We start from the raw sequence: 22,610 nt of genomic DNA, 5'->3' as shown, positions 1-22,610 counted from the left end.
ATATAGATGAAGTGTAAATGTAAATGTAAATGTAGATGTAGATATAAATGTAGATGTAAATGTAAATGTGATGTAGATGTAAATGTGATGTAGATATAAATGTAGATGTAAATGTAAATGTGATGTAGATGTAAATGTGATGTAGATGTAAATGTGATGTAGATGTAAATGTAGATGTAAATGTGATGTAGATATAAATGTAGATGTAAATGTAAATGTGATGTAGATGTAAATGTGATGTAGATGTAAATGTAAATGTAAATGTAGATGTAAATGTAAATGTAGATGTAGATATAAATGTAGATGTAAATGTAAACGAGATGTAAATGTAGATGTAGATGTAAATATAGATGTAAGTATAGATGTGAATGTAAATGTAGATGTAGATATAAATGTAGATGTAAATGTAAATGAGATGTAGATGTAAATGTAGATGTAAATGTAGATGTAAATGTAGATGTAAATATAGATGTAAGTGTAGATGTAAATGTAGATGTAAATGTATATGTAAATGTAGATGTAGATGTAAATGTAGATGTAAGTGTAAATGTGATGTAGATGTAAATGTAGATGTAGATGTAAATGTAGATGTAGATATAAATGTAGATGTAAATGTAGATGTAGATGTAAAAATAGATGTAAGTGTAAATGTAAATGTAGATGTAAATGTAAATGTAATAGATGTAAGTGTAGATGTAAATGTAAATGTAAATGTAGATGTAGATGCAAATGTAAATATAGATGTAAGTGTAGATGTAAATGTAAATGTAGATGTAAATGTAAATATAGATGTAAGTGTAGATGTAAATGTAAATGTAAATGTAGATGTAAATGTAAATATAGATGTAAGTGTAGATGTAAATGTAAATGTAAATGTAGATGTAGATGCAAATGTAAATATAGATGTAAGTGTAGATGTAAATGTAAATGTAGATGTAGATGTAAATGTAAATATAGATGTAAGTGTAGATGTAAATGTAAATGTAGATGTAGATGTAAATGTGGCGTCATGCAGCAGATTATTATAACACATCAATGATCAATAAAACAATCAAATGAAATGTTCAAACATGAAAAGATGAAGAATATCTATTTTTAATGTGAATAAAATGATCAAAACAAACTCTGCTGCAGGTTTCCCTTCTTAATGATTTCATGGAGACACATTTCTCCTCTCGACCTCACCAGAAAGTCAAAGATAAAAATGTCTCACCTCGAGCAGTTGAGGCAGGTGATGGTGAGACAGGTACTCCTTCACTTCTCTGTTGCTCATCATCAGCTTCTTCTTCTTCTTCTTTTTTTCTTCTCCTCCTTTGTCGTCAGTCTCTTGTTCTTCTGATTTCTCTGGTCCAGCTCTTTTCTTATTTTCCTTCTTTTTCTTGTCTGTAAGTCTGTCCGTCTGTCTATCTAGCGATCTATCAATCTATCATCTGTCTCTACTGTTGCAGCCGCATTGGGAGCAGTGTAATGATGTCACTATGATTGACAGCAGCATCAGGTGGCTGCAGACGTCTCAGTGGGAACATCATGTTGTTAACGAGGCTAATGAGCTGCTGGATGACATCATAACTGAGACAGCTGGTCACTGAGTCTGATAAATGTAGATGTTTTTCCTCCATTTACAGTTTAACACAAACTTATTTCTGTTTTTACTCATTAAAATGTAAAGTGTGTGTGTGTGTGTGTGTATGTGTGTGTGAGCGAAAGAGAGAGAGAGAGAGAGAGAGAGAGAGAGAGAGGCCCACAGCAGAAGAGCTGCACTCTCTGGGTTCAGCTGAATGGACCTCAACAATGCAGGAATGTGTGTGTGTGTGTGTGTTTTGGAGGCAGGATTTGGGAGCCTCTTTATGGTTGTTATAGCGACAGTGATGTAAGCCCAGAGGGGGAGTTTGTCCTTTCTCTTCTTGTCTTTCATTGTGTCACTGTGTGTGTGTGTGTGTGTGTTTAGTATGTGTGTGTGTGATTAGTGTGTTTGTGTGTGTGTGTAAGTGCGTGTGCGTGTGTGTGTGCGCTGACCAGCCGTTTTCACTCGGTGTAGAAACGAGTCGAGAGGAAAGAAGTGAAACAGAGGAAAAAGGAGTGAGCGGTCGAGGAGAGAGAGCTGAAGAAACTTGTTGAGGTGAAGTAAGTGAAACAGAAAACTTTATTTAAACAACTGATCGAAACAGACTTTATTTAAACATTGTGTCTCGTCAGCTGTTGTTTCGTCTCTTCTGAACAGACTTTATAAACTGAAACTGTGAGCAAACAAATATTTCCAATCTTGAATTTTGGTGCTTCTGTCTGTGTGTGTGTGCATACAAGTAAGTGCATACAAGTGAGTGTGTACATGTGAGTGCTCACGTGTGTGTGTGTGCATGTATGCGTGTGGTTTTGTGCGTGTCCATGTCTAGTTGCCTCTGGTCGCCACCGGGGGGTGCTAAAGACGTGTATTTACTGAATGAAGCTCTGAAGGAGGCGACCACAGTGCCACTGCTCATTAATGCATTTGTGTGTGTGTATGTGTGTGTGTGCGTGTGTCCTTTGTGTAGTAAATGTGATTACACACTGTGTGGTTTTGTGATGTTGTTGACCTACTTCTGCTGAAGCTGAATAAAGCAGAGACACTTTACTTCATCTGGAAGCAGACTGCTTTATATCTAAACTACATCCTTATATTTATACTACATCTTTATATTTATACTGCATATTTATATTTATACTGCATATTTATATTTGTACTGCATATTTATATTTGTACTGCATCTTAATAAATATACTGCATCTTTATATTTATACTGCATCTTTATATTTATACTGTATGTTTATATTTATACTGCATCTTTATATTTATACTGCTTCTGTTACGGTTTGTACTGAATCTGGACCCAAATACAAGACTCAAACAGGTTAAACACTGAATAACAAGTCTTTAATGTTCAAATGTGCAAACAAGTGCAAGGGGGAGGGGTGGTGCGTCGTCCCGGGATCCAAACGTGGCTCATGAAGTCCCCAGAGGCTGACTCTGGGGATGTGGAATGTCACCTCTCTTGGAGGGAAGGAGACGGAGCTGGTGCGGGAGGTTGAGCGTTACCGGTTGGATCTTGTGGGGCTTGCCTCCACGCACAGCATTGGCTCTGGATCCAAATTCCTGGATAGGGGCTGGACACTATTCTTCTCCGGAGGTGCCAAAGGTGTGAAGCGCCGGGCGGGTGTGGGGATACTCACAAGCCCCCCGGCTGAGCGCCGCTGTGTTGGAGTTTACCCCGGTGGACGAGAGGGTCGCCTCCCTACGCCTAAGGGCTGGGGGGAAAACCCTGACTGTTGTCTGTGCATATGCACCGAACAGCAGTCGGAGTATGCGGCCTTCTTGGAGATCCTGGCTGGGGCCCTGCATGGGGCTCCAGTGGGGGACTCTGTGGTCCTACTGGGAGACTTCAATGCGCACATTGGCAATGACGGAAATACCTGGAAGGGCCTGATTGAGCGTCTGGCACCTCAGGAGGGGGAAAAGGGGAACCATCCAAGCTGTGTACAGCAAGGATGAGACCTTGTTGACCTCAACTGAGGAGGTCATAGGGCGGTGAAAGGAGTACTTTGGTGACCTCCTGAATCCCACTCAACCACCCTCTGTAACGGAGACAGAGCTGGAGGATGACGGGGTATCATCTCATCAATCCCTGGGGCTTTGCCACTGTGGAGTTGTTTGACTACCACAGTGACTTCACCCAGGGAAATCGGCGATACCACCGGAAATGCTGGAGGCTCTGGGTGTTGAGGGGCTGTCTTGGTTGACACGCCTCTTCAACATTGCGTGGGGGTCGGGGTTGGTGCCGAAGGAGTGGCAAACAGGTGTGGTGGTCCCTCTTTTTAAGAAGGGGGACCAGAGGGTGTGTGCCAATTACAGAGGTATCACACTACTCAGCCTGCCTGGGAAAGTCTACTCCAAGGTGCTGAAAGGGGGGTCCAGCCGATTGTCGAACCTCAGATTGAAGAGGAACAATGTGGATTCCGTCCTGGTCGTGGAACAATGGACCAGCTCTTACTCTGGCAGGGATCCTGGAGGGGGCCTGGGAGTACAATCTTGCAGTCCACATCTGTTTTGTGGATCTGGAGAAGGCATACAACCAGGTCCCCCGGGATGTTCTGTGGGAGGTGCCGTGGGAGTATGGGGTGAGGGGGTCCCTTCTCAGGACCATCCAACCCCTTTATTCTCAAAGCGAGAGCTGCGTGAGTGTACTCGGAAGTAAGTCGGACTTCTTCCAAGTGGGTGTTGGCCTCCGCCAGGGCTGTGCCTTGTCCCCAATCCTGTTTGTGATATACATGGACAGGATCTCAAGGCGCAGTCGTGGTATGGAGGGGTTACAGGTCGGTGACCTGAATATCACATCACTGCATTTTGCAGATGATTTGGTCCTGATGGCACCATTGGCCCTAGATCTACAACACTCACTGTATCGGTTGGCGGCTGAGTGTAAAGCGGCAGGGATGAGGATCAGCACCTCTAAATCTGAGGCCATGGTAATCAGTAGGAAACCGGTGGATTGCCTACTCTGGGTGGGGAATGAGTCCTTGCCTCAAGTGAGGGAGTTCAAATACCTCTGGGTTTTGTTCACGAGTGAGGGGATGATGGGGCGTGAGATCGATCGGAGAGTCGGAGCAGCCGGTGCGGTGTTGCATGCGCTTCACTGCACGGTTGTGACAAAAAGGGAGCTGAGCCGAAAGGCAAAGCTCTCGATCTACCAGTCAATCTTCGTTCCTACCCTCACCTATGGTCATGAGCGATGGGTCATGACCAAAAAAACGAGATTGTGGGTACAAGCGGCCGAAATTGGTTTTCTCCGCAGGGTGGCTGGGGTCTCCCTTAGAGATAGGGTGAGAACCTCAGCCATCCGGGAGGGACTCGGAGTAGAGCCGCTGCTCCTCTGTGTGGAAAGGAGCCAGTTGAGGTGGTTCGGGGATCCGACGAGGATGCAAGGCGCCTTCCTAGGGAGGTGTTCCTGGCACGTCCAACTGGGAAGAGACCTAGGGGTAGACCCAGGACCAGTTGGAGGGATTATATCTCTTCTCTGGCCTGGGAGCGCCTGGGGATTCCCCAGTCAGAGCTAGCCGAAGTGGCCGCTGAAAGGGAAATCTGGGGCTCACTGCTGAAGCTGTTGCCCCCACGACCCGACTACGGATAAGCGGTTGACAATGGATGGGTGGATGGATATTTATACTACATCTTTATAAATATACTGCATCTTTATATTTATACTTCTTCTCTATATTTATACTGAATCTTTATATTTATTCTCCATCTTCATATTTAAACTGCATCTTTATATTTATACTGCATATTTAGCTAACCCTGTCACAGTGACAGACTCCATGTTTCCTGTCTGTTCAGAGGTCTGTTGTGGCATCACCATGGTAACTGTTGCTGCACATCAGACCAGGTCCGGAAGACGAGTGGTTCAGGCTCTCAGCTGATGTTACTGATGTTAAATACGTAAAACTGCTGAGTCATTCCTTTATTGATTTCACTAAACAAAAAAAAAAAACAAGCTGTCATCATGTTGTGGTCTGTTGCCATGGTCAGTTTCTGGTCAGGGGCACTTGTGTCTCACTTCCTGCTCCACCTTGTTTCCCTCCAGGTTTAGCTCCTCCTCCTGATGACAACAATAATCTAGCTCCACCCTCACCTCCACCATGGCTGACAGGAAGCTCTCAGGTGTAACAGGTGTGTCAGGTGTAGCTCCTCCTCTGTCTTCACCTCCTCAACAGAATGGGAAGATCAGGGGGACGACGCCCAAGTACTCACCATCCCACCACAACGGTAGTCTGGGAGCCGGTCTGGGAACCAGTCTCAGCGACACCAGTGCTGCTGCCTCCACCTCCCCCCTCAAGACCCTCAGAACCCTAGGAGGGCTGATGAGTCCTGCACCAGGTCATGGTCCCGAAGGCAACTCCAGCAGGCCCAGAGGTCAAAGTCCGGGTTCGGCTCTGAGCTCCAGAACCAGAACTTCACGGAGCAATGTGAGTTCTTCAGAGAACGACCCTCATCCCTTGTGGTGACAGCAGAGTGCTATGCTCTGCGTCTGTCATCAGCTGCTTGTTAGTGAAATGGATCTTGGGAATTGTTTTGATGAGAACGTGATGTTCTCAGCAGAAACTGAGTCCTGTATGCCAACCTGGTTGCTCCCTGTGTTGTTGTTGTAGCGGCGCAGCAGCCAGCAGGAGGAGCCGGAGGCTTTGTTGGACCTGATCCTGGAGTGTCAGGGTCAGAGACTGGAGGACCAGAGAGCCAGCCTCAGCCTGCTGCCGGACCCAGGACCATCTGCTATGTGTGGGGCCTGCAGTCCAGACCAGGCCGGCCTGCCTGGTCTGGATTTCTACTACATGCTGATCCAGTACCAGGTACCAGCTCTGACGTCACCTTACAGAGTCACATGTGACTGACATAACATCAGGCAGGGTCTGTGGGTGTGTGTGCGTGTGTGTTTCTGTGCGTGTGTCCGTGTGTGTTGCCGTTTGTGTGCATGTGTGTGTGTGTGTGCGCGTGTCCGTGTGTGTGTGTGCAGTGTTGGGGAAACTACTTTGCAAGCGTAGCTTGTAAAACTACATGTAGTTCAGCCTGGCAGTAGTTTGAACAAACTACATTTCTACCCCTGGAGAAATGTAGTTTGTAAAACTACTGCTAATTTAACTCAGCTTTAAATAAATCAACATATGCTGTATGTGAAACAAAATTTAATAGCCTACAAAAAATTCACATGTCAGAAGAAATATGCCTCTGAACTTGAGAGGGAAAAGTCGAAAAAAGTCAAAATTATTGTTGTTTTCGGCTTGCAGAGCTCACATGTGAACACGTAGGTCATGCCTGTAGATGCATCTATATCCAACATGTACATGTTCAAATATGGCCGTGGTTGGGCTGGCGTGTTCGGGGGCTCATCGGTGGTAGCGGGAAGGTTGTCCATGATGTGCTTGTGCCATATGAACACTGCCTTCATAGCACAAAGACCCACCCACTCTGTGAAGCATTTGAGTGCTGCCAGGGCGAGCCAATCAGAGGCAGTGTTGGCTTGGCATATCACAACATGTTTCATGCCTTTTTTCAAAGAAAAATAAAATAAAATTTATGTTATATAGTTCTTTTGTAAATAAAAAATATTTCATGTTATTTGTCAGAATTGTAGTTTTTAAATTGAGTTTTTAAACTACAAAAAATTACCCAAAAAGTAGTTGAATTACTTGACGCAGCGCGATATATGAATGTAATTTAACTACCAGCAAGTCTCCCTGACCTGTCTGTCTCTCTGACCTGTCTGTCTCTCTGACCTGTCTGTCTCTCTGACCTGTCTCTCTCTTTCTCTGACCTGTCTGTCTCTCTGACCTGTCTCTCTCTCTCTGACCTGTCTGTCTCTCTGACCTGTCTGTCTCTCTGACCTGTCTCTCTCTCTCTCTCTCTCTGACCTGTCTGTCTCTCTGACCTGTCTCTCTCTCTCTCTGACCTGTCTGGCTCTCTGACCTGTCTCTCTCTCTCTCTGACCTGTCCTGTCTCCCTGACTTGTCTCTCTCTCTGACCTGTCTCTCTCTCTCTCTGACCTGTCTGGCTCTCTGACCTGTCTCTCTCTCTCTCTGACCTGTCTGTCTCCCTGACTTGTCTCTCTCTCTGACCTGTCTCTCTCTCTCTCTGACCTGTCCGTCTCTCTGACCTGTCTGTCTCTCTGACCTGTCTGGCTCTCTGACCTGTCTCTCTCTCTCTCTCTGACCTGTCTGTCTCTCTGACCTGTCTGTCTTTCTGACCTGTCTGTCTCTCTGACCTGTCTGTCTCTCTGACCTGTCTGTCTTTCTCTGACCTGTCTGTCTCTCTGACCTGTCTCTCTCTCTCTGACCTGTCTGTCTCTCTGACCTGTCTGTCTCTCTGACCTGTCTGGCTCTCTGACCTGTCTCTCTCTCTCTCTGACCTGTCTGTCTCCCTGACCTGTCTCTCTCTCTGACCTGTCTCTCTCTCTCTCTGACCTGTCCGTCTCCCTGACCTGTCTGTCTCTCTGACCTGTCTGTCTCTCTGACCTGTCTCTCTCTTTCTCTGACCTGTCTGTCTCTCTGACCTGTCTCTCTCTCTCTCTGACCTGTCTGTCTCTCTGACCTGTCTGTCTCTCTGACCTGTCTCTCTCTCTCTCTCTCTCTGACCTGTCTGTCTCTCTGACCTGTCTCTCTCTCTCTCTGACCTGTCTGGCTCTCTGACCTGTCTCTCTCTCTCTCTGACCTGTCTGTCTCCCTGACTTGTCTCTCTCTCTGACCTGTCTCTCTCTCTCTCTGACCTGTCTGGCTCTCTGACCTGTCTCTCTCTCTCTCTGACCTGTCTGTCTCCCTGACTTGTCTCTCTCTCTGACCTGTCTCTCTCTCTCTCTGACCTGTCCGTCTCTCTGACCTGTCTGTCTCTCTGACCTGTCTGGCTCTCTGACCTGTCTCTCTCTCTCTCTCTGACCTGTCTGTCTCTCTGACCTGTCTGTCTTTCTGACCTGTCTGTCTCTCTGACCTGTCTGTCTCTCTGACCTGTCTGTCTTTCTCTGACCTGTCTGTCTCTCTGACCTGTCTCTCTCTCTCTGACCTGTCTGTCTCTCTGACCTGTCTGTCTCTCTGACCTGTCTGGCTCTCTGACCTGTCTCTCTCTCTCTCTGACCTGTCTGTCTCCCTGACCTGTCTCTCTCTCTGACCTGTCTCTCTCTCTCTCTGACCTGTCTGGCTCTCTGACCTGTCTCTCTCTCTGACCTGTCTGTCTCTTTCTCTCTGACCTGTCTGTCTCTCTGACCTGTCTGTCTTTCTCTGACCTGTCTGTCTCTCTGACCTGTCTCTCTCTCTCTCTGACCTGTCTGTCTCCCTGACCTGTCTCTCTCTCTGACCTGTCTCTCTCTCTCTCTGACCTGTCCGTCTCTCTGACCTGTCTGGCTCTCTGACCTGTCTCTCTCTCTGACCTGTCTGTCTCTTTCTCTCTGACCTGTCTGTCTCTCTGACCTGTCTTTCTGCAGTCGGACCGGATGGACGATCAGAGGTGTTCTCTTCCTGACATTGATGATGTCGTTCAGGAGGACTTCTTCTCATTGGTCCAGAGAGTTCAGTCGAGAAGGATCGACGAGCAGCGAGCTTCACTTCAAACACACACCGCCGACTCTGCCCACCATCATCATCATCATAACCATCATCATCATCAATGATGAAGACGAGAGTCTTTCAATGTTTTCAGTACTGTGCTGTTGTCAGCCTGTTGCTGTGGAAACGTGACCGAAGCTGATGATGTCACCTGCAGGTCTGACCTGGGACCAATCGGAGGCTCACTGTGGAGCCTGTAAACATTTATGTTAATGAAGAAGACTTAAGCTCATCTTTATCACGCCTGTTGGTTTTTATTTGATCCCACAGACTGAATCAGAAACGATCAATCAGTTAAATATTAACAATAGCCGTTAATAGTCGTTAACATTAATAATATTTTAACATCTGTGAATTCTTCTTTTCTCTGTCTGGAAACATTTTCTTGAAGCGAAACATCTCTGGTGTTCAGCTGCTCACCACCAGGTGACCTCCACCAGGTGACCTCCACCAGGTGACCTCCATCAGACTGAGACGTCTGAGTTTGATTCATCTGACAGATTAGAACATGAATACAATCCTGCAGCAGATCTAAAGAGTTCTGCTAAGGAACTCTGAATATAAACAGACTAAGGTGTTCAGTTAGGCTCTGGTTCTGGTTCTGGTTCTGTTTTCTTCAGTTCATTTAAAGAACTGACATTTAAAACCCAGCACATGTAAAGAATCTATACGTTGTTGTTTCAGCAATGAAGAACTTCTGAAATGCTCTGACTGTGAAACAAAGTGAGAACCAACATCCTCTAGTTTGTTCCAGGTTCATGTTCTGTGTAGAACCAGGTCTCAGGTGGTTCCTGTAGTTTAAAGGTTCCGTGAAGGTGGAACAATAAGACATGAACACATGTTCCAACAATGTCATTGATGATCAGGCGACCCCTCTTGGTCCTGAACCACATGTCGAGAAACGGAAGATGATCCAACAGGAACCAAAACCGATCCAGGTCCATAACTGATCTGGGTCCAGTCTGATCCAGGTCGAGAACTGAACCTGGTCCAGCACTGATCCAGGTCCAGTCTGATCCAGGTCCAGGTCTGTGTCTAACTTGTTGTGTAAATGAATCTTAACAGTAAAATCCGATTTTAACAACCTCAGATTCAGTTTCCTGTTTTCATTTCAGGTCTTTAACAAACTGACGAGTTTAATTTAAAGTGTTTAACATTTTTATTTAATTTCTATTGATTTATCCCATTCACAGACAGCTGAAACTTGTGTTTTTCTATAAAAGCTAAAAACATCAGCGGTTACTGGTTACATGGTTACTGCAAGTTCAGGGTACTACACCTTGTGACAACCAGGATTTCAACACTGTATTGCTGCACCTGTACCGGAAACACCGATTTACACAGCCTGCACTAAGATTTTGTGTTTGCATTGTTCTCTTTGGGTCGGGTCGGGGCGGGGCGGGCGTGGCGGGTCATTGTGTTGGGTGTACATATTTTGGTGTGCAACCTTGTGAGGTTAGACAAAAGACACAAAACTTGAATGATCTTCAATGAAAACTTGGCTGGCACCTCTAAACAAAATAAGAGAAACTCAAATGAAACAAAGAGTCGTCTGTTCCTCTGAATGTATTATTGCAGATGCAGACTTTAATCTCTTTATATTTAAACCAGTTTGATTTATAATTGCAGTTTAGCTCTTAAAATACTAATAATAAATAAAGTAATGAGCAGTAAATGAGCTGCAGGAGCCGCAGCGTGACATCAGACAGAACACGGTTCCAAGGATCAGAGAACTCAGTCAGAGTGAGTCCTCTGTGTTCCGCTCTTTGAAGCATCCCGCGCATGCGCTACTAGAAAACAGGAAGTAAACAACCAGTGTCGCTTCCAGCCCGCGTGCAGCAGCAGAGGGGACGGTGAGTGTTCAAACCGGTTGAATGTTCATGTTCAGAACCGGGACCAGAACCGGGACCAGAACCAGAATTCAGAGCGTATGTTTACATGTTGTTTAATGTGTTCACCACGTGACTATCAGCAGCATTAACGAACTAACTGACAAACCAGCAGGACGGACGCCATGTTAGCGTCAACACAACTGTTCGGTCTGATTTAAAGACGTCCAGCGAGGCAGATCTGTCTCTTCAATCATGAGCAAGCACCAACAATGATCGATTCTGATCGACTTTTCCTCAATTGTTAGTATCAGACGCGTGGTCATGGTGACGTCAGATCGCTGCTTGTTGCCATGTTCGCGAGGCCAAGAGCCATCAAAACAAAATGTGATCCAGTAACCAGCTGATAATACTTCTGTTATTGATCAGTGAACGTATCTTTAGATTAAAGCCCACATGATTATTAATCAAAAGAGTTCTGTCACCTCGTCCTACACTGGATTTATATCATCAGGTTATTATAAATAAACGGAATTATAACTCTGTGAACTGAAGATGTTCTGTTCTCCTCCATGTGAACCACAGCAAACTGTCTCCACCTCAGTGAGTCATTCATCAACACAAAACAACACCAGCGCCTGAACACAACACAACACATCACCAGCACCTGAACACATCACCAGCAGTCCTCCCTCAAATGGATACTGAACTCATGTCAGGAAATGTGCAGGAAACCTGAGAGAAAGAGATTTTTAAAGTCAGTGATCAGCTCTCGGTGCTTTTGTAGCTTCTAACTGAATCTGTTTAGTTTCTCTCGTCCTGTTTGTTCTCATGTGCTGTGTTTTACTGTTTAATAACAGCAGCCTTTAATTGTGAGGGAGTTACAGTAAATGAAATGCGTTTGTAACTGAATCGGTGGTGCAACTTTGTTAGCAGTGATTACTTGTAGGTTCTGTGGCGAAAGAAACGAGAGCATTACATTAGTGGTTTAAGACTACAATCAGGTAGACCAGCTGTGGTGGAAATGGAGAATTGCATGCAACTATTATTACTATTATTTTTATTATTATTACATAACACCAAGTCCAAAAACAATAACAACAGAAGCTTACCTGAGTGTTTGCAGACACCTCCTGCTCCTCCGGCCATGCCAATTCAAACTGAGGAGAGCCAGGCCAGCAGACGTGATGGAAAAATGGTAATGGTGTCAGACCTGGTCCAGTCTGAACCTGCTCAGACCGATGTTTGATTCTTGTCTTGCAGCTTCAACGACAAACTGATCAACAAGATCGAGTCTGCACATACTTCTCCATCACTTCTTTCGATCATGAAACTTGCAGACTCCGTCACTCCTTTCCATCAGAAGAAGAGGAGGAGGTCAGTTAGTCTGGAAAAATGTCCTCCGCCTATCGACATTGAAACACCTGAGAGAGTAGCGAAGAAGAAAAAGAAACACAAGAGTGAGAAAGAGGAGGTCCGGCCTCCTCGTCCTCCCGGTGATGAAGGCACGAGCAGTCTGAAGGAGGAGGAAGAAACACAGGTTGATGTAGAGACCTGCAAAACAAAAAAGAAGAAGAAAAGTCACAAGAAGGCGCCGAGCGAGAAGAGTATCATCATGATTACAGACTCCAACAGCAGAGAAACTGACTCCTCGGTTTCCATGGAAACCACTAACACAGCGATAAAGGTAAAAAAGAAAAACAAGAAGAAGGGAGGTGGGAGTGTGATGTCACAGGAAAGAGAGACTTTGGGTGAGAAGAAGAAGAAGAAGAGAAAAGAAGAGAGGAGGATGGAGAACATGAGAGAATGGAAGAAGACAGGAAGAGGAGGAGTAAAGACGAAGAAAAGAAGAACAGCTGAAGAAGAAGATCAGTGAGTTTGTTTTATTAGTATTTTCACATAGAAGGAGCAGCGACGGAAACATCAACATGATATAGTGACAAAAAACTTGAACGTCAAAGTTATTAAATATTTTAAATACATTTTTAACATTTAAATAAAGTTTTAATATTTTCAATAAAGCTTTGAATGCAGTGTTTCTCTGGTCCAATCAGAACGCAGTATTAACAGTGTATCTCCTGTGTTGTCAGGTTGGACTCGGCATTGTTGGAGGAGCTTCAGGAGTTTGTTCCCGATGTCAAGAACAAATCAATCGATCAGATCAATAAACTGCTGAGATATGATCTGCACCGCTTCAAGACCTTCAAACAACAAGGTACTAATACTGCACACAGCCTGGTACTAATACTGCACACAGCCAGGTACTAATACTGCACACAGCCTGGTACTAATACTGCACACAGCCTGGTACTAATACTGCACACAGCCAGGTACTAATACTGCACACAGCCTGGTACTAATACTGCACACAGCCAGGTACTAATACTGCACACAGCCTGGTACTAATACTGCACACAGCCTGGTACTAATACTGCACACAGCCTGGTACTAATACTGCACACAGCCAGATACTAATACTGCACACAGCCAGGTACTAATACTGCACACAGCCTGGTACTAATACTGCACACAGCCTGGTACTAATACTGCACACAGCCAGGTACTAATACTGCACACAGCCTGATACTAATACTGCACACAGCCTGGTACTAATACTGCACACAGCCTGGTACTAATACTGCACACAGCCTGGTACTAATACTGCACACAGCCTGGTACTAATACTGCACACAGCCTGGTACTAATACTGCACACAGCCTGGTACTAATACTGCACACAGCCTGGTACTAATACTGCACACAGCCAGGTACTAATACTGCACACAGCCAGATACTAATACTGCACACAGCCTGGTACTAATACTGCACACAGCCAGGTACTAATACTGCACACAGCCTGATACTAATACTGCACACAGCCAGGTACTAATACTGCACACAGCCAGGTACTAATACTGCACACAGCCAGGTACTAATACTGCACACAGCCAGGTACTAATACTGCACACAGCCAGGTACTAATACTGCACACAGCCTGGTACTAATACTGCACACAGCCTGGTACTAATACTGCACACAGCCTGGTACTAATACTGCACACAGCCTGGTACTAATACTGCACACAGCCAGGTACTAATACTGCACACAGCCTGGTACTAATACTGCACACAGCCAGGTACTAATACTGCACACAGCCAGGTACTAATACTGCACACAGCCTGGTACTAATACTGCACACAGCCTGGTACTAATACTGCACACAGCCTGGTACTAATACTGCACACAGCCTGGTACTAATACTGCACACAGCCTGGTACTAATACTGCACACAGCCTGGTACTAATACTGCACACAGCCTGGTACTAATACTGCACACAGCCTGGTGCTAATACTGCACACAGCCTGGTGCTAATACTACACACAGCCTGGTACTAATACTGCACACAGCCTGGTACTAATACTGCACACAGCCTGGTACTAATACTGCACACAGCCTGATACTAATACTGCACACAGCCTGGTACTAATACTGCACACAGCCTGGTACTAATACTGCACACAGCCTGGTACTAATACTGCACACAGCCTGGTACTAATACTGCACACAGCCTGGTACTAATACTGCACACAGCCTGGTACTAATACTGCACACAGCCTGGTACTAATACTGCACACAGCCATGGTACTAATACTGCACACAGCCTGGTACTAATACTGCACACAGCCTGGTACTAATACTGCACACAGCCTGGTACTAATACTGCACACAGCCAGGTACTAATACTGCACACAGCCTGGTACTAATACTGCACACAGCCTGGTACTAATACTGCACACAGCCTGGTACTAATACTGCACACAGCCAGGTACTAATACTGCACACAGCCTGGTACTAATACTGCACACAGCCAGGTACTAATACTGCACACAGCCAGGTACTAATACTGCACACAGCCTGGTACTAATACTGCACACAGCCTGGTACTCATACTGCACACAGCCTGGTACTAATACTGGCACACAGCCTGGATACTAATACTGCACACAGCCATGGTACTAATACTGCACACAGCCTGGTACTAATACTGCACACAGCCTGGTACTAATACTGCACACAGCCTGGTACTAATACTGCACACAGCCTGGTACTAATACTGCACACAGCCAGGTACTAATACTGCACACAGCCTGGTACTAATACTGCACACAGCCTGGTACTAATACTGCACACAGCCTGGTACTAATACTGCACACAGCCTGGTACTAATACTGCACACAGCCTGGTACTAATACTGCACACAGCCTGGTACTAATACTGCACACAGCCTGGTACTAATACTGCACACAGCCTGGTACTAATACTGCACACAGCCTGGTACTAATACTGCACACAGCCTGTACTAATACTGCACACAGCCTGGTACTAATACTGCACACAGCCTGGTACTAATACTGCACACAGCCTGGTACTAATACTGCACACAGCCTGGTACTAATACTGCACACAGCCTGGTACTAATACTGCACACAGCCTGGTACTAATACTGCACACAGCCTGGTACTAATACTGCACACAGCCTGGTACTAATACTGCACACAGCCTGGTACTAATACTGCACACAGCCTGGTACTAATACTGCACACAGCCTGGTACTAATACTGCACACAGCCTGGTACTAATACTGCACACAGCCAGGTACTAATACTGCACACAGCCAGGTACTAATACTGCACACAGCCTGGTACTAATACTGCACACAGCCAGGGTACTAATACTGGCACACAGCCTGGTACTAATACTGCACACAGCCAGGTACTAATACTGCACACAGCCGGGTACTAATACTGCACACAGCCTGGTACTAATACTGCACACAGCCAGGTCTATACTGCACACAGCCTGGTACTAATACTGCACACAGCCTGGTACTAATACTGCACACAGCCAGGTACTAATACTGCACACAGCCATGGTACTAATACTTGCACACAGCCTGGTACTAATACTGCACACAGCCAGGTACTAATACTGCACACAGCCTGGTACTAATACTGCACACAGCCTGATACTAATACTGCACACAGCCAGGTACTAATACTGCACACAGCCTGGTACTAATACTGCACACAGCCTGGTACTAATACTGCACACAGCCTGGTACTAATACTGCACACAGCCTGGTACTAATACTGCACACAGCCTGGTACTAATACTGCACACAGCCTGGTACTAATACTGCACACAGCCTGGTACTAATACTGCACACAGCCAGGTACTAATACTGCACACAGCCTGGTACTAATACTGCACACAGCCTGGTACTAATACTGCACACAGCCTGGTACTAATACTGCACACAGCCTGGTACTAATACTGCACACAGCCAGGTACAAATACTGCACACAGCCAAGTACTAATACTGCACACAGCCAGATACTAATACTGCACACAGCCTGGTACTAATACTGCACACAGCCAGGTACTAATACTGCACACAGCCTGGTACTAATACTGCACACAGCCTGGTACTAATACTGCACACAGCCTGGTACTAATACTGCACACAGCCTGGTACTAATACTGCACACAGCCTGGTACTAATACTGCACACAGCCAGGTACTAATACTGCACACAGCCAGGTACTAATACTGCACACAGCCTGGTACTAATACTGCACACAGCCAGGTACTAATACTGCACACAGCCAGGTACAAATACTGCACACAGCCAGGTACTAATACTGCACACAGCCTGGTACTAATACTGCACACAGCCAGGTACTAATACTGCACACAGCCAGGTACTAATACTGCACACAGCCAGGTACTAATACTGCACACAGCCTGGTACTAATACTGCACACAGCCAGGTACTAATACTGCACACAGCCTGGTACTAATACTGCACACAGCCTGGTACTAATACTGCACACAGCCTGGTACTAATACTGCACACAGCCAGGTACTAATACTGCACACAGCCTGGTACTAATACTGCACACAGCCTGGTACTAATACTGCACACAGCCTGGTACTAATACTGCACACAGCCTGGTACTAATACTGCACACAGCCAGGTACTAATACTGCACACAGCCTGGTACTAATACTGCACACAGCCAGGTACTAATACTGCACACAGCCTGGTACTAATACTGCACACAGCCAGGTACTAATACTGCACACAGCCTGGTACTAATACTGCACACAGCCTGGTACTAATACTGCACACAGCCTGGTACTAATACTGCACACAGCCTGGTACTAATACTGCAACACAGCCTGGTACTAATACTGCACACAGCCTGGTACTAATACTGCACACAGCCTGGTACTAATACTGCACACAGCCTGGTACTAATACTGCACACAGCCAGGTACTAATACTGCACACAGCCAGGTACTAATACTGCACACAGCCTGGTACTAATACTGCACACAGCCTGGTACTAATACTGCACACAGCCTGGTACTAATACTGCACACAGCCTGGTACTAATACTGCACACAGCCAGGTACTAATACTGCACACAGCCTGGTACTAATACTGCACACAGCCTGGTACTAATACTGCACACAGCCAGGTACTAATACTGCACACAGCCTGGTACTAATACTGCACACAGCCAGATACTAATACTGCACACAGCCTGGTACTAATACTGCACACAGCCTGGTACTAATACTGCACACAGCCTGGTACTAATACTGCACACAGCCAGGTACTAATACTGCACACAGCCTGGTACTAATACTGCACACAGCCTGGTACTAATACTGCACACAGCCTGGTACTAATACTGCACACAGCCTGGTACTAATACTGCACACAGCCTGGTACTAATACTGCACACAGCCAGGTACTAATACTGCACACAGCCTGGTACTAATACTGCACACAGCCAGGTACTAATACTGCACACAGCCTGGTACTAATACTGCACACAGCCAGGTACTAATACTGCACACAGCCTGGTACTAATACTGCACACAGCCAGGTACTAATACTGCACACAGCCTGGTCTGGTACTAATACTGCACACAGCCTGGTACTAATACTGCACACAGCCTGGTACTAATACTGCACACAGCCTGGTACTAATACTGCACACAGCCTGGTACTAATACTGCACACAGGCCTGGTACTAATACTGCACACAGCCAGGTACTAATACTGCACACAGCCTGGTACTAATACTGCACACAGCCTGGTACTAATACTGCACACAGCCAGGTACTAATACTGCACACAGCCAGGTACTAATACTGCACACAGCCAGGTACTAATACTGCACACAGGCTGGTACTAATACTGCACAGCCTGGTACTAATACTGCACACAGCCTGGTACTAATACTGCACAAAGCCAGGAGGCTGATATCCACCTGTTGTGGTCGTCTAGGTGTGCCTCTGCGTCGGGGGCGGTGCTCTCAGGAGGAGAATCAGATGATCAGACAGAACGTGGCAGACTTCCTCATGCTGACAGGGATCAGCTCGGCCAATCAGCTTCTGTTTCCTAAGAGGTTCAAAGAGCAGGAGGCAGAGATCAAGAGGTTGAGGGCACGACATCACTTCCTGGAGAGGATTGGTATGTAAACAATCATCATCATCATCAAAAGTGATGACTGAGGTACACGTGACAGTCCTGCTGAGCAAGCTGTCTGTCTGTCTGTCTGTCTCTCCAGCTGAGGGGATCCCCCGGTCCTGTCAGCAGGTTTACACTCGAGCCAAGAAGATTTTTGATGAGAGTAACCACATGGGAAGGTCAGAGGTCAAAGTTGACTTAAATCTGTTTCTGTTCTTAGACAAGAACCCTCTGTATCTTTAGGTCATATCTGCAGAACCTCCTGTATGTTTGCATTTTAACTGTAGATCCCCCTATATCTTTACATGTCAGCTGCAGAATCATCATGTTTATGTTCTACCTGTGGGTGTTCTCTGTAAGGTTCTCCGAGGAGGAAATGCATTCTCTGGTGAAGTTACAGAACCTCCATGGTAACGACTGGAAAACGATCTCGGAGAAGATGGGCCGCAGCGTCTACGCTTTACAGAAGCGCTTCGCCAGCATCGGTAAAAACTGAGGTTCTCTCAGGTTCTGTTAGAACTCATCACCTGTGATTAGAACATGACAACACTTCAGACATGCTCACAGTGATGAAGTTACTGCAGCTGTCAGAGTCAGACTTTATTGATCAGTGATCAATAAGTTCTGATCAACATGCACATGAACAATCACAGTGTGTATGACCTGTCTTACACCCGAGTGGGTCTGTTTGGGTCTGTGCAGCTAAAGGTCATGGTTCTTGGAGTCCAGATGAAGTGTCCAGGTTAAAGCAGGCTCTGAAGGCTCACTTGGAGGTTCTGATCCAGCAAAGTCCTGCAGGCTCTGGTCTAAGCAGAGACCAGCTGTGTAACAACCTGCCCTGGAAGGAGATCAGTCTGCAAGTCGGGACCAGATCCTGGGTCCAGTGTCGACTCAAGTGGTCAGTACACTTGCTGGGTCTGGTACTTGTATGGTACTGGATATAACTATTTGTGATACTAGTACTGATATCACAACACAACATGTTTTACTGTGTGTGTTTGTTTCAGGTTCTCCATCCTGAAGTGTAAACTGTCGTCAGCTGGCAGCACCTTCAACAGAGGAGCTGAAGGACTTCAGGCTAAAATCCACCTGATCAACACGTAAGTTCGGGACACACATGACGCACCTGATCCACAACACACCTGTGTGATTTACAGCATAGAAACCACGTGTAAAGGTTTGTGGTCACTGTGTTGGATACTGATGATGTTTCTTTGGTGTATAACTTCAGTGATGTTTGAATGTCAGTTACATTAAAGAGCTTTAATATAAATATAACATATGTTTTGTGTCTGTAGATTAAAGGTAAAGGTAAAGTTAAGATCTTTATTTTAAGTGTTTTAACATTCTAAATTCTTCATTAATAATTTTTTTTCACTCACATTAAAGGATCTCTGACTGCAAATCAGTCCCTCCAGAAAAACGCGATTATACGATTGCATAATTCAATGCATAATCAGGCAAAGGCTGCATATTTATGCGGGGGCTGCACTTTTTCAAATACTCTGCACTTTCGCTGCATAAATTGCCGATTTCCGCGCAAAATATGCATATATATATACATATATACATATATATATATATATATATATATATATATGCATTTTCATTGCAAAAAAGTCACATATTTCAGCAGAAAGTTGAAAAATGTTGCGTTTACTTCACACAAGAGCAGCCATCTTCCCCTGTTGTCATGGGAACGTTATGAAGTGACGTAATTACACAACATGAACATCGTCGAAAAGCTGCAAACCCCGTGACGAAGCCTGCAAATCAGTCTCATTTGCCAACAAAAAATGATACTAGTTTCAAAAACCTTACAGTTGTAAGTATATTAGTAGTTTGTAAATTTACCTTACAGTAAGAGAAGCACTTTGTGCATTGGAAGCACTTATTTTAACAGAAGATGTCTGTTTTGTACAGCTGCCTCTGTAAAACAGGAACATTTTATTTTTGTTTTATTTTATTTATTCATTTTTACAGAAGTTATAGCATGTTTCTTTTGTAAAGCTACAGAACTTGTTTGACTCAACAGTGTTTTGTAAGTTTGAGCCATGTGTTTATTAAGGTCTGAAATAAAACAAGCTGAGAACTAAAATATTCCTCTCTGTGATGTAGTGAGCTGCTTATCATAGGAAGTAATAAGAAATGACTCTTTACGTTAAGGTAGTAGCCTAGTGAGAACAGGGTGTTGGAGGAATCACTTTTTTTTCTCTTTTTCATCAAACCGCAGTTTTTGCAAGTTCCCGCAATTTCATTGCAAAAAATTGCATAAATATCCCGCATATTCCATCGTATTTTTTAGGAAAACGTGCCGCATAATCAAGGATTTTTGCCCACAACAATCACAAAAAACTCTTTCTGGAAGGACTGGTAAATGTATTGATGTTTGTTCTAATAAATCTTGGTACCAGAATCCAGCAGCAACATTAGAACAACAGCAGGAACATTAATAACATTGTGTTTCAGGTTGTACAACATGCGAGTGGAGGACGCAGCGGACATCGACTGGGACGAGGTGGCGAACACTGTCGGGTAAGGTCAAAGGTCAATCTGTTGTTAGAGGCTTCAGTCAGCTGGTAAGCTTGTGGAAATAAACAAACTTTATTGTGTTGTTTTACAGTCAAGTGACTCCGGTGTGTGTTCAGAAGAGTTTCCACAGACTGAAAGTCTCTCGAGTTCCCAACTGGACCAGTATATCCTACGGAGGTCAGTACATCTATCTACTGAAACCAGCTTCTGTTTCTATTTGGTATGTGTCTAACATGAAACCGACTTCAGAATGTGTGCAACTTCTTGTTCCTGTTTGCGCAGACATCATTGACTTCCTGCAGCTCAGAGTCGTTCCTGTGCTCAAGGAGAAACTGCAGAACAGAGAGGAGGTGCAGCAGGAGCAGCAGGAGGACAGCTACCTGCTGTCTGATGTCATCAGCTGTCAGGATGAGGACGAGGACTTCCTGGAGCTGGACAACAGCCAGCTGACCTCCGGCCGGTCAGGAAGAACTGTTCATTAAAACAGAGCAGGCCCCGCCCCTGCTTCAATGTGATTGGCTGTGTCAAGAGAATGGACTTACTTCCTGTCTACGCTGGACTGAAATGGGAAGCAGATTGAGTCCTGACAGGAAGTGGCTTTTATTTTGAAGGTCCTGATGGCCTAATGTTTCTGTATCAAATGTTTGATAACCCTAACCCTGTATAAACAACAGATTGATAACTGATCAGTTTAAAGTGACATTAAGATTTTAGTTGATTTGTTTAAAAAAGTAAATAATGAACAGTTTGAAACTTAATTATGAATCGATTATCTCCAAACATCAGTTAAATGTTTTCGGTTTTCAATTTTACAAATAAGATCAGAGATAGTTTTGATCAGCTCATCTGTAATCAATCAACAGTTAAATGAATATTCAGTAAACAGATAAGCTGCATTAATTAATGAGTCAAGTCTTCATTAAATCATAGTACATCAACTGACTTCATGTTAGAGACTAAATTTAAAATATCAAATTCCTCCATTTAAATCAACCAAATAATTAATTGTATATTTTGATGGATTTTGTGGCTGAAAACAAAAATTCCGACTGCAGATTTAAAAAGTTTAAACATTTATCAACAGTTTTAATGAACTTGTTCACACTCATCTTTAAACATAAATGAGATCATAAAGAATGTCTTCATGTTGATATTGATCAGTTCTGAATCAGCTGCTTTAACATCAAGCGTCACATGTCCTGCAGTCCCTCGGCAGCAGAGGATTGTGGGTAGTGTATTTCTCAGCGGTTAGTGACAGCCTGCAGGCTGCTCGTCCTCTTCATGATGTTCGGCACGAACAGAAGTCCTGACGCTCGCTCGATCGTTTCTATGGGAACCAGGAAACGCTCCAGAGGAACCCGTTCATCGATTGGCTCGTTTGGTAAGACATACGACCGGAGCTCAACCCCCCTGCCGTCTGTTTGCTCCAGGATCAGCACCTGAGGAGACGCAGGATGACGACATCATCATCGTCGTCACCATCATCATCAGAATCATCATCAGGCAGGTGAACTCACCTTGAAGAAGTGTGTCGGCACGGCAACATGGTTTTGTCCTATCACCTGATATCGAACGTAAAGCTTCCC

The 22,610-nt window shown here is 45.0% G+C and overlaps 3 protein-coding genes across 4 annotated transcripts in view; 2 read left to right on the top strand and 1 right to left on the bottom strand.

The window, feature by feature from the left end:
- The first annotated feature begins 1,765 nt into the window (after positions 1-1,765).
- Positions 1,766-10,206, top strand: LOC115581001 (G-protein-signaling modulator 1-like). 2 transcript variants are annotated; one of them, XM_030415773.1, is made up of 4 exons: positions 1,766-2,119; positions 5,616-5,997; positions 6,181-6,378; positions 8,997-10,206. In XM_030415773.1, exons 2-4 carry the CDS (start codon positions 5,671-5,673, stop codon positions 9,180-9,182), a joined length of 711 nt encoding a protein of 236 aa, XP_030271633.1. In that variant the 5' UTR covers positions 1,766-2,119; positions 5,616-5,670; the 3' UTR covers positions 9,183-10,206. The 2 variants fall into 2 exon arrangements, with proteins under 2 accessions (XP_030271633.1, XP_030271632.1); XM_030415772.1 differs by having other exon boundaries at positions 1,769-2,124.
- A 1,308-nt stretch (positions 10,207-11,514) lies between these two features.
- On the top strand, positions 11,515-21,772 carry LOC115581962 (transcription termination factor 1-like). Its single transcript, XM_030417572.1, has 11 exons — positions 11,515-11,549; positions 12,210-12,818; positions 13,037-13,161; positions 18,310-18,495; positions 18,593-18,671; positions 18,853-18,977; positions 19,195-19,390; positions 19,500-19,592; positions 20,962-21,027; positions 21,116-21,201; positions 21,307-21,772. Exons 2-11 carry the CDS (start codon positions 12,274-12,276, stop codon positions 21,504-21,506), a joined length of 1,701 nt encoding a protein of 566 aa, XP_030273432.1. The 5' UTR covers positions 11,515-11,549; positions 12,210-12,273; the 3' UTR covers positions 21,507-21,772.
- Positions 21,773-22,080: 308 nt separating this feature from the next.
- The window catches only part of endog (endonuclease G), a 2,012-nt gene continuing 1,482 nt past the window's right edge, over positions 22,081-22,610 (bottom strand). Inside the window, exons 5-6 of the mRNA XM_030417573.1 lie at positions 22,542-22,610; positions 22,081-22,463 (exon numbers count right to left, since the gene is read on the bottom strand). The exon at positions 22,542-22,610 is cut by the window's right edge and continues 13 nt beyond it. Coding sequence (XP_030273433.1) covers positions 22,266-22,463; positions 22,542-22,610 — 267 coding nt within the window. The 3' untranslated portion in view covers positions 22,081-22,265. The remainder of the gene's footprint in view (positions 22,464-22,541) is intronic.

Source organism: Sparus aurata, chromosome 5, assembly GCF_900880675.1.
Source record: "Sparus aurata chromosome 5, fSpaAur1.1, whole genome shotgun sequence".
Lineage (NCBI taxonomy): Eukaryota > Metazoa > Chordata > Actinopteri > Spariformes > Sparidae > Sparus > Sparus aurata.
Note: the sequence above shows the minus strand (reverse complement) of the source record. Positions and strands in the feature narration are given on the sequence as shown.

Excerpts from the sequence above, each read along its gene's own strand:
- LOC115581001 (XM_030415773.1), top strand. The coding sequence starts at position 5,671 with ATGGCTGACAGGAAGCTCTCAGGTGTAACAGGTGTGTCAGGTGTAGCT. Across the intron at positions 5,998-6,180 it reads CCAGAACTTCACGGAGCAAT|CGGCGCAGCAGCCAGCAGGA; the intron begins GTGAGTTCTTCA and ends TTGTTGTTGTAG. Across the intron at positions 6,379-8,996 it reads ACATGCTGATCCAGTACCAG|TCGGACCGGATGGACGATCA; the intron begins GTACCAGCTCTG and ends GTCTTTCTGCAG.
- LOC115581962 (XM_030417572.1), top strand. The coding sequence starts at position 12,274 with ATGAAACTTGCAGACTCCGTCACTCCTTTCCATCAGAAGAAGAGGAGG. Across the intron at positions 18,496-18,592 it reads TCACTTCCTGGAGAGGATTG|CTGAGGGGATCCCCCGGTCC; the intron begins GTATGTAAACAA and ends CTGTCTCTCCAG. Across the intron at positions 18,978-19,194 it reads GAAGCGCTTCGCCAGCATCG|CTAAAGGTCATGGTTCTTGG; the intron begins GTAAAAACTGAG and ends GGGTCTGTGCAG.